At 27.6% G+C, this 12619-nt stretch overlaps 1 protein-coding gene across 6 annotated transcripts in view; it reads left to right on the forward strand.

Annotated features, from left to right (window-relative positions):
- The window catches only part of LOC107444558 (uncharacterized), a 92553-nt gene that overhangs the window by 64889 nt on the left and 15045 nt on the right, over nt 1-12619 (forward strand). For all 6 annotated transcript variants that reach the window (XM_071179728.2, XM_016058722.4, XM_071179729.2 and 3 more), the window contains 2 exons: nt 5304-5419; nt 6342-6570. In XM_071179728.2, the coding sequence (XP_071035829.1) occupies nt 5304-5419; nt 6342-6570 (345 nt within the window). The remainder of the gene's footprint in view (nt 1-5303; nt 5420-6341; nt 6571-12619) is intronic.

Raw genomic sequence — 12619 nt, forward strand, 5'->3', positions numbered from 1 at the left:
AGTATTGCTTACGATAATTTTCATCTAGGTGGAAACATGTCGCTAAATAGGCGATTGTTAAAAAAGCTAAATAACTTTTAAAATATTTCAATTATTTGACCGTTCAAAATCCCAGATAATTTTTTACAGCAAGATGACATATACAGTTTAAATTCATAGCTTAGTTTCAAGTGTAAAGCACTTAAATTGTGGCTTTTTCATTTTCCTTGGCGAAAGAACTTCGAAAAACCTAGTTAAAATTAATATTCTGTTCAATCAAGAGTATTCGAATTCATAAATTTCAACGAAACAAGACGCTTATCAAATGAATATATATTTATAAAATTATAGACATACATTTTCTTAATCTCTTTAATAGATGAGATTTATGTGCAATAAGACTATTAGGTTGATGAAAAAGAGATATTCTGATTCTGTCGGTAATGTTAAGCTTATGGAATTAATCACCCTATCGGAGATTGTAATAATGCGCCCATGTGGTTTAACCTCAAGCAATAGTATACTCAATTAATTTGCAAGTAGGTTATTTTTATTTCAGTTCTTCCATTGATCTCACGTGAGGTTTTCATTGGTTTAAGAGCAGTTTAAGGTGACTTTTTGAACCTTAATATTTGAAAATATGCTCATAATTCATTCATAATTCATAAATTCATATGAATTCATAAATTTTCATGAAACGAAAAACTACACTAAAAAAATAAATACAAATTTTATACTTTTATTATGTTATCTTCTACTTGAATATGAATTAGATGAGGTTTATGGGTAATATGTATTCATTTGGTGAAATAAACTATTTTCGTGATGATGCTTCTTATGTATCATATCAACGATTGTAAATACACGCATATAGTTGCACCTAAAGCAGTAGCCTCCGCAAAGGTTTTGCAAAGATTTTTCATGTGAGGTTTTCAAGGTAGTTTTTCATGTGAATTTTTTCACGCATCTGAAAGAAGTCTATCTAAAACCAGTTTAATGTAAATTATTGTCTTTTCAAATTCAGCTGGAGAGTAATTAAACTTATGAATTTCATGAAACAGAAAAAAAACTTATTAAATATAAATACCAGTTAAAAAATTATATACTTTATAATATAATACCAAACTCCTTTTTGCACTTATTCTTTTCACTTTCTTCTCAATTTCGTTTACATTTTATAAACTAACAATTTAAAAGAAAAAAAAGAAAGAAACTGGTTGAGGTAACTTAAGAAAAATACCTTTTGACTTAACTGGAATTAGAGGATAAAAATTCGCAAGAAATAAAAGCTGGATACATATACGAAAAAATAAATAAAGGCAAAATAATTCTGAGAATCAAATGTAGTATTATGACCGGTTTTTTTACCTTCTTTTCTCTTAGAAACATTCCATTTTTTTCCATTGTTAATGCGAGTTTATTTTTATTTCGTTTGGTGTAAAAACCATTTATTAAGAGAAGAAGAATAGATCTTTTATCATAAAATTATCTATTTCTCTAAATTTAATCAAAAAAATGTGTTTATGGAACTTAAATATGATCTTTACGTATTACTACATAAATACTTTTATTGCTCATTGTTAAACAATTTAGTTAAAAAAAATCTGATAAGTCGACTATGTTTCTATGTTTAACAACTTACTATATATATTTACATAGAGAAAAGTCTATTTGATAGTTAGAAATAGATAAACGTTTAAAATCTCAGCTGCTTTTAAAATTCAAACTATTAAAGAAAGAATCAAAAGAATATTTAAGGAAAAATGTATGAAATTTGTAAACAATAAGTCTGGTAACGGCAACTAAAAATAAATTTTATTGTTGGAGAATTTTTGGTTTATGGCTAGAGTAAAATCATATCATCAATCATATCTTGAAATAAAAGCAGTTATTTTAAAGGAACTAGTGATAATGGTAGTTTAAAAAATAGAATCAAATATTGTATTTATTTTCTTAAACACACATATTTTTGAGCGCGAATATCAAAATGTGTCTATTTTCTTAAACATGAATTTTAAGCTTTATCAATTTGTTAAAAAGCGCGTTTTAAGTTCCAAATAAAAAGTTAATCTTTGATGTATTGAAACTTTTAGAAGGTGCAAATTTCATCGAATTTTGCACACAAATGATGTAATTATTTATTTAATTTTTCAGCTTACAAACACTATATGTTTTTCGGAAATGATTTACTTTTTTTTTCTCAACACTTCATTAAAATTTTGCTTTTTCTCAAACTAAGCTTTAGAGATTTGTTAAATGTTTGGTTTAGTTCCCATAAACCCCCAAGTGCGATCAATCGATTTAAATAAAAAGAATCATAAATATAAAGTAAGCAAATTTGTTAACTTTTTAAAATAACTCAACTAATCAATAACAAATTGGATTTTCGATATAAATATATAATTTTCACGGCTATACTTTACTACTCCTGACCACTTCCTACTTTAAAGTATGACATTCGTACTATAGTGAAATTATTCCGTCCAATGAATCATAGTAATTTATTTTACTGAGTTTTTAAATGCAACGATATACAAAGCTTAAAATTCGAAAATTAAGAAAGAATTCCTGATAATTTTCTGAAAAACTCCCTTGATGTTTCGCTTCCGAGGTCGTTCGTATTAAATAAAAGGTGAATAATTTCATCACGGAAGGCGAAGAAAATCTGCGGCCGACTTCTGGATGCATAAGGCGGAACGCTCTATCATCATAATTGTGCGAAATTTCCTTCTAATTGCGCATCCTACTTTCTAAGCGTGTGGAAGAAGAAACAGAATGCTGTGAAATACCTATACAGTTAAATAGAAAAAAAAATTACTTTGTTACTAATACTTTTAACTGAATTGACTAAATTCCTTTTTTTTCTCTCTCTCTCTCTTTTGATTTAATTTGAATATTTTATCCAGAATTTACAGCATATTTAACATTGTATTCTCGCTGGCAGAAACATTTTTTTTAATTTAATTTTTACGAGTTGCCAAACAAGAAGACAAATTTCCATCAATGCATCAGACGATTTTTCTTTTAGAAAATAAACAGATGTTTTTTTTCTTCTTTTATTTCATATCCATCAGACGATTTTCTATTTCATATGAGTCAAACAATTTTCGGATCAATCAAACAATTCTCTTATTATTGATCATTTTAAAGACTGTAAGAGATACATAAAATGTTTCGTTATGATTATTCCTTTTTTATGTGTGTAGAAAACTTTAAATCGTTATAGAATTTATTTCTTAATTATATATATATATTTTAACGTAAAACATTATTTATTGAACAAAATTTTTCCCAAGTGTATGAAACCTCACTTTTAAATAAAATCTACGTTTTATGGAAAGCATAGAGACATGATATAAAATAAAATTTACTGTCCTAAAGCAGTTACAAAAATTTTTCTTATGGTAAATAAATCATATCTTCTCACTTCAAGGATATAGAAAAATTGTTTATCCCGCACGCTCATAAACACAAAATTACAGCTGAACACAAAATGTATCGTTTGAGTTCGTATCAAAAATAAAATAGATTTCCCCACTTATGAGTACATACACAGACATAAATGCTCAATGTTTGTGGCAGAGAATTGCACAGAAGCGGACGCACTGACCTGAAACGGGAGCGCCCAATAACGACAGCGCTCGTTATGAGGTCTTATTAACTTAAAGTTCGACCGACGATTATGATGGCTAAAAAACGCGACCAATATTGGGGCAGCATTTCATTTCCGAAAATTTTTCTTAGTAAGAAAATAAATACTCCTGTAAGTTTATATTTTACTGAGGATTATGAACGTCACAACCATTTATTATGAGTCCTAATGATCAAACACAAGAAAACAAAACTAACCTATTAAATTTAAGTATTAGAACTATGTGCCTGTATTAAAATGATTACTTTATGAATGCACAACTGCATTTCATTAAAGTATATGGAAATAAGGAACGTTTCATTATTTACTTATTTATTTCATGAGTGATTTTTAAAACAAAACAAGTTATAGATACTTTATATCAAATTTTAATTCATTCTCTAAGCTTTTTAAAGAAAGTTTTAAACTTTATAAATTGTTTTACGTTTTAAGTTTCAGTAACTTAAAACAAGATTAAGTTTTAAGTTGCTTTTTTTAATGAAAAATTACCTTCGGATATATTTTCTCAGTAGATTGGCAGATTAGGTTTATAATAATTTGAGAATTGTTTTGCAAATATTATTGTTTAAATCTGAATCATCTAATGAGAATTGCATTTATTCACTAAGAATTTAATTTTAAAAAATTCTCTTTTGTATAAATGTTTTTTTTTTTTTTTAAGAAAATAATCTTCTTACATTATTCTACTATAAAACCATACGTTATTCACAATATTATGAGTGAGTTATATTGAAATAAAATTAGGAAATTTCATTTAACGTTCGTTTAAATAAGTAAGGAATCAAAAAAGTAAAAAACTTATTTAATTTTTCTGAAATTCTTTAAATAGGACGACAGATTTTTAAATGTAATTTCGTTTCTTTTCGTACATTGAAATTAATATTTTTGTGTTATTAATTATTTTGTTTGTTTCTAAGTTAAATTTTTTTTATAAATGTTTTAAGATGATATGTAAATTTAAAGTTAAGGACCGTTCAAATATTAGTATGCATATTTTTGATTTTTTTGGAACCCTTTTGCCCTCAAAAAAGTAGCTATGAAAGACATTTTTTTCTTCAAATGTAGTCTTAGAATCTGCTCAACTTTGAACCATAAGAACGATTAAATTTGCTGTAACCTTAATAAAAATACTAAAATGAACCCTATCTCCGTTAAATTTGAACCAAAATTTCTATAATCAAATTTAAGATGGCTTAATTTGGATGATAATGTATGGCAGAAAATTTGCTCAGTATCGTGATTCAAAACGCTTTACAATTTCAAATAGTGTAATCACCTTTTCAGCCAAAATAAATAAGCCACATACTGTCCACTAACACGAGAACTGCTCGCGATTGAAAGTCTGCTGCAATGGAAACATAAATTAAACCATTTCTAATGAGAAAAAAAAATTAAGAGAGGACATGACCCCCTTGCCCTAAGCCAATGAGAAATGATTAATTCCTCGCCTCTATTCGAAGTTACCTAGCATCGTAACCAGAGAAACCACTAGCACGAAAGTCTGGTGTCTGGAGAAGTTCTCGTGTTCGCCGGACAGTCTCGTTCCTTTTGCGTGTTTAGTATTAATATAAGCATATTTGAGCAGCTTCTTGTGTTATATACTTGTAGTTTCGTTCTGTGTAGAGAAAACAATTTCGAATCAAACATTAAAAGACCTAATATTTATTTTCAGTGGGGCCAGATCAACGCGATATTGCCTCTCTTCATCATCAACAGCAACAGGAAGATGAAGAAGAAGCTAAACGACAAAGGTTACAGTTCAACGGAGATCAACTTTATAACAATTCGGTAGGTTTAACGTTATTGATTAAATTAGCTTCTGTTGACATTGCAACTGATGCTTGATGCAGTAATTGAACCGCAACCAGTTGCGATCCCATCTAGAAACTTTGTTTTCAAGGAAGATTAGTTTCTGCAAAATGAACTTTGCAATTTTCGAAAACTGAAAAAGTGTAAAAACTTGTTTTTAAAAATAAAAACAGCAATATTGGGGGGAATAGATTAATTTCATGCAGGCAATTCAATTTGGCTATGTTTAAAGAGTAGAAAGGATTAAACAAAGTATTTTCATTGTGAAGCTTTTAAAGTAATATTAATACCAGATATTTTTTTCCCAATATAGCTTACAAATCTCTATTAGTTTAATCACACAATTGCTCTAAAATTTAATGTAAACATACAAATATTATTAAGAAATACTTTGAAGTATTATTTTATTTTTACAAGAGAAAGGAACTTAATAAAAATAGGTAAAAGGGTATTTTGGAAGGGAAAAAAAATCAGAGTAGTCCATAGAACTTTTTTAAAACCTAATAGTAAAGGTACAGAAATTTAATAGAACCTAAGTATGGCATCCTCTGCATACTTGAGTACCTCTGAAATAAATAATCTTTATCTATACATGTGAATTAAACTTTATTTTTCTACACAGCACAGTTTTACTAAAAAAAAATTTTCATTCCGATAATAAATATCGTTGTGATAGTTGAGTATTCTATACAACATAAAATTTCAAACAACAGTATTCAATTTCTTGAAATAAAATCACTAGTTTCTATAAAACATGTACAATAAAACATTAATGCCCTAAAAATGTAATTATATACTGTTTTTGCTCATCGATGCAGTGCTAATTAAAGTATTTATTATTCCTCTGCTACGATTCGCATTTTTATTAAAAAAGCCATCGTTTTTTCTTATTTTCCAACAGCAAATGTGGTCAAAATGGTCAAAGCAAGACGATCTTCAGAAATCTATGCTTGTGGAATTGAGTGGTGCTCCATCCCCATTGTCAAATGGTGGTTTGCACTATACAACGTTACAGCAACCTCAATACACTACCGATACATACTCTGATCATCTGAAACATGAAATGGTCGTTTATGATGTTGGTCTCACATCGCATGTACAAACAACTGCAGTATATTCACCTCCCCTAGGTAAGCTGTGTTTGAGCTATTACAATAAGCTTCATAATTCTTGCAACGTAAATCATAACAGTTGGTATCATTATTCAATATTTTAAAGCTTATCAAAATTTGAAAGCTATTATCGCCATTTTTAAACAGAATGATAAATCTGAATACTTTTACAAACAATTACTTACGCTCTTTTCAAAGTGTTGTAGAAATTTTCTTAGAAATCAGTTTCTATGTTTTTTTTTTTTTTTTTTCAAATGACGACCTGGTTGATTGAAGGCAACGAGTGAGTTATTAAATTATAAACTTATTTTCAATAGTTCATGCATACTCATTGGACGATTTATATCAATACTTCCACATATTGAGTAAAAGTTTTAGCAGTCAGATAAACAACTGGCAAAAGCCATCGACTGTTTAATAAATATTCTTTATTCTCCCATAATGGTGTTAATTTACCATACCATACGTTTGTAAATCCATTTATATAATACATATGCGGACAAAACAAAAAACAGCTCGAAACCTTCAATTAAAATTCAGAAATAAAAATTTAGCGACTAGTAAAAACCTTTCGAATCAGGATTACATATAGTAGAACTTAATTTTTTAGAAAGTAGCAAAGTAAACTTCAGCACATTTAACCTCCAGCATTTAGAAGAAAAATTCGTCTAAATTTTATTCAGTAGTTAAGATGATAATGCAATGGTAATAGTAATCAAAGTACTTTAATAATTAGTGTCATGAACACTACCCAATATCTTTAACATAAAACATTCGCTTGTTATAATATTCAAATAAATTTGTCATTGTTACTCCAAAGCTATAAAGGAAGGCCGCGTCCAATTATACAGCATCAAGGGATCATACTTTCCTCTTATTGAGCTTGTCCATCCTCTTCTTTAATTGGAGCATGTTCTTCCGGGTCATTACGTTCAGACTACAAGAGTAAGCGTAGTTTAGAATGAATCTTATAGAGCTTAGACATGTATAAAATAAGATAAAAAAACAGCACTCAATTCAAGTAACGAAATCAGTATCTTAACTGATGCCAAACATTTTTCGAACAAATTTTTTTTTACGCAAATATTATATTTTTGAAATATTATGACTATATATGTCTTTGTGAATATAAAGTATTTCGAATCAGTCATATCTCTTTCCAAAACCGAGTAGGCAGTACACACACACACACACACACACACACACACACACACACATATATATATATATATATATATATATATATATATATATATATATATATATATATATATATATATATATATATATATATATATATATATATATATATATATATATATATATATATATATATATATATATATATATATATATATATATATATATATATATATATATATATATATATATATATATATATATATATATATATATATATATATATATATATATATATATATATATATATATATATACGATTGATTTAATATCTAGCAACTTACAGGATACAAACCTGAAACTGAACTTATTTAAATATGCGCAAAATTCCTAATCTATTTACTTCTTTTATAAATTATAAGAAAAAGACGGGAAAGCTTGCCCATCATAGTTGACTTTAATTTGTTTTTATTTCTTTTTACTTTATGAATTATTTATAATATTTTTTTTTCTTTCTAAAACGGTTATCCATAAAAATATATTTGACTGGGAATAGTTCGATTCTGAAACTTTAAATTTATCTTTTAAAATATATGCAAATAAATAGGTACTTATTAAAATTTTTAATACTTCTATTTTGATTTAGTATCTAGTAACATACAGGACACAAGTCTTAAATCTTCTAGATAGATTAGAACAGCATTTATATGTAATGAGAGAAAAACCTGTCCATGACCTTGAGGAGGACAAAGAAATAAAATAAAAATATTAGAACTTTCTAATAGGGAACAATCGACTACCAGATAACAAACAACTCCTCTCCCACCCCCGACAACGCAACTCCGGATGGGTTCTTTATTTTTTTTTTTTTTTTATATAAGATTCATTTTTATTTACTTCTTTCCTCTTGGTCGACGGCTAATTTGCGAGTGCGTGTCCGTCGTTGTCTGTAATTCGCGACTTCCGCTCTGCCCTACGGCCATATTCCATAAGGGTTGCTGAAGAGACATTGGCGACCTTTTTTTTCCAGTTTCCAAACCAATGTCTGTCGCCAACGGAAATAAATGATTACAGTAACCAAGTGGGGGAGGCCTATGATGATGAGAATTTCCTTCCTTTTTCTTCGTTTTTTTTTTTTTTTAAGAATTTGAAATGCTGTGATTTGGGGGAAATCGGCGAATTACCTGGTAGTCTCAAATCGGGAGGGAAGAACGATAATTCGATAATGAGCCTTTGCGTCTCTTTTTCCTCAAATCAGAGATGATAGAGACAACTGAAATTATCCAAGAGGGATGGATAAAAAGGCCTTGAGATTTAATGATGGGTAAGGCATGAATTAATTTCTAAGCAGAATGGACCATCGTTGAAAATTTCGTGCTTTTTTTTTCTTTTCTTATTTTGTTCTCTCCTTCGAATTTTGGGGACATTTTCTCACAGTTGAATAAAGAAGGCTGAGACCATGCACTTCAATAACTTTGTCGTGTAGTTTTTTTTTTTCTCCTGTTCCGGTCAATATCTTTGTAGACATAATCTCGAGTGGACAAAATCAAGAGTAAAGAACCGGTTCTTTAACAAAATCACGCAAGGAATGAATAAATTGTATGAAAGTCCACCAAATTTAATTTACGAAATATTTTTGTCCAACAATTATCTAGTGCAAGTTGTAAGTTCATAGCTGACTTTTCAAATTGCAACTTTCTAAGCCACATTCAGCATGATTTATCAAAAATATTAATTAAATAATTTAATTATTTAGTTTATAAACTTGTATTTTGACTTAGCTTTCTCATGAAATCAAAGTTGTCAACAGTTATACAGCGAGGCAATTTTTTGATTTGCAAATTTTTAAAATTACTTATTAGGAAAAATCTACCTTAACTAGTCCTGAAAAGAGCCGTTCACCACTTGGTGAATTAATAAAAATAAGTGGTAACTTAAATTAAGCAAACAACCGGTCACTTTTTTCCGTCGTTTTTTTCTGGAAATTGTTTAATGATAAATTTAATGATATGACGTAATGTATGCATAAAATTTATTTTTTCTCTCTCTCTCTCTTTCTCTCTCCATACTAACCAAATATTTTTAAATTAAGTTCTTTAAAATCATTATGCTTAACTAAATTTCGCCACATATATTTATTTTAATTGATGAATTAACTTTTAATAGCCGTAGATAATTTTTAAAAGAAAAAAAAAAGTTAGCTAAAAGTGGCTTTAGTTAAAAGTGACTAAGTTATTAGAGTCTACCGGCCTCCGTCTAAATAAAAATTTAAATTTTCAGATCTCACTTCAACTGACTTAATTACAAAAATATTCTTAAAATTTAAAAAATTTCCCCTAACTACATTCTTATCAATTCCTAAACATTTCTTTCTAGTTAAAACAACCGCAAAACAAATAATATTAAACACTTTCTGAGAATAATTTAAACGTTTAACTTATTATGTAATAAATATAAAAAGATTTACTATCCAATTTAGCTTATAACGCATTTATGCATTCAATATTTGCACACCAGATGAATTACATAGGTGATTTTTCCCCCCTTTATTTAGAAACAATATAATTCTTTTATTATCAACTGCAATATTTTTAAAATAAAAGAAGTGACAATATTGGAACATAATAGCACTCTACCTGCTATCGTCAACAGTGTGTGACAAAAGTTCATTTCCCTCTGCCTCCCCGCCTGTTATTTTGCAACACGCACTGATGTGTGTTAATGTAACAGTTTCAAAAACGCGTGACATATCCCTGCAAATATTTGTTGGGCAAACACATGTCCTTCATCACCATATGTTACCCGAATTGTTTTGCAGGTGATTCACATTGTTTGTCAGCATTCCTTAACATGGACTATGAAGGGCAATTTTTATTCGCGAATTACTGAATTTTCCGATTTACATTAATAGTCACAAATTAGAAATTTTTTTTCTAAAATTAATGTGAATATACAATTATATTTTAATTAGTTAGTTCTTTTTTTATTTAATAAATTGTAATAATAGTAATAATTATTAGTAGTAGCATTTTTTTACATTTCAATACATTCTTATGTGTTTTTATTTTGGCTAATTGGAAAGTCCGACTCTTTTTGAATTTCGAGGTAATTTTGTATTTCACCAAGCAATTTGGAAAATCACCTGTACTTCTATAAAGCCTAATAATTTTCAGGCTGGATGCAATAACCAAACATGCACTTTGACTTATTAAAATAGAATTTTGGAAAACGTTAAATTTGAATTAGATTAGTGCTGAAATTAATAATTTTTAATGAATCTAACAGTAGTTTCATAATAGTATCCGAAAAATAATTCCTTGTAAATTGCAAAAATAATCAATATAATAAAATATATTTAATGCAAAAAAATTAGATTTTTCACAATCTTATGTATTTTTCAGAATTTAAAAATTTAGAATGAACGCAAATGAAATAAACAAATAAATAAAATTACATATTATTGGCTGAAAAACAAAACACATGAAGTCGATTATTATTGTTTTGAATTATTAATTTTCTTTAAAAATAAAAATAAAATATTTATGAAATTATAGAAATATAAAAACAAAAATAAGTTTATATTTAGTGAAAATATGATTTAGTTTTTCCAACCAGTCTAAAGATTATAAAATTTTAGATTGAAAAAACCATCTTTAACCCTTCTTTTTTTTTTCACTTGCAAGCTGACGATCTTAAATATAAAAGCATGTCTGAATTTGAACAATTTATTAAATTCAATTCAGTTATTAAAAAAGCTATACTTTCTTATACACTTCACGAAATACGAGCAAACAGTATAATCAGGAAAAATAAAAATAAAATTTGTGCATATAAAAATCATATTAAAATTTGTAGAAAAAGACGCAAATCCATTTTTTTCCATTAAAAAAATTCTTAGTTTACCTAGTTTTGGAATTATTTGTTTCTCTTAAGAATTTCAAACACTTTTAAGAATTTCCAAAACAACATTCTTCCAAAGTTGTTTTCTTTGTATATGTCAAGGAATTTTGAAGAATTACCATTTCTAAAGGATTCAGAATTTCAGTGAGACAGGAAATGTTGCCCTTCGTTAGTGGATGTAGTGATATTTTATGGATTAACCTATATGTGGTCTCGAGCATTACTTAGTTTCATTTTTTAATCCGATTTGCTCGTGTGTCACGCTCCATTGATCTCTTAGAAATCATAAAACGCAGAAAAAGTCATAAACCTAATATCGAATAAAAACAAACATTAAAATGTGGGGAAATATAAATTAATGGCATTTTTCTTTTGTCGATGTAATTCATTTCAACTTAATTTATGAGTTAATTTCATTTTAACCATTTTTCGACACGAAATAGCTTTTTTAAATATTTAAAGAGCATTTTTAATTTTAATCCTTTAGATAGTAGCCAAAATGCAGCGAGCCTTTTGTGATATATTCATTCATTATTCATTATATTCAAGATTTTTCACAGTCTTATGTATTTTTCAGAATTTAAAAATTTGGAATGAACCCAAGTGAAATAAAGAAATAAATAAAATTACATATCGTTGTCCAAAGAACAAAACACATAAGTCGATGATTATAGTTTTGAGTTATTAGTTTTCTTAAAAAATAAAAAATTATTTATGAAATTATAGAAATATAAAAACAAAAATAAGTTTTTATTTAGTAAAAATATGACTTAATTTTTCAAACCAGTCTGAAGATTATAAAATTTTAGATTAGAAAAAACATCTTTAACCCTTCTTTTTTTTCACTTGAAAGCTGACGATCTCATCAAATATAAAAGCATGTCTGAATTTGAACAATTTATTAAATTCAATTCAGCTATTAAAAAACTACGCTTTCTTATTCGTGTTCACGAAATACGGGCAAACAGTATAATCAGGAAAAATAAATAATTCATTCATTTTCCTAGTATTTAAAGATATCCTCGAG

The sequence above is a fragment of the Parasteatoda tepidariorum genome, chromosome 1 (assembly GCF_982258835.1).
Source record: "Parasteatoda tepidariorum strain Cologne lab strain chromosome 1, Ptep-v5.0, whole genome shotgun sequence".
Lineage (NCBI taxonomy): Eukaryota > Metazoa > Arthropoda > Arachnida > Araneae > Theridiidae > Parasteatoda > Parasteatoda tepidariorum.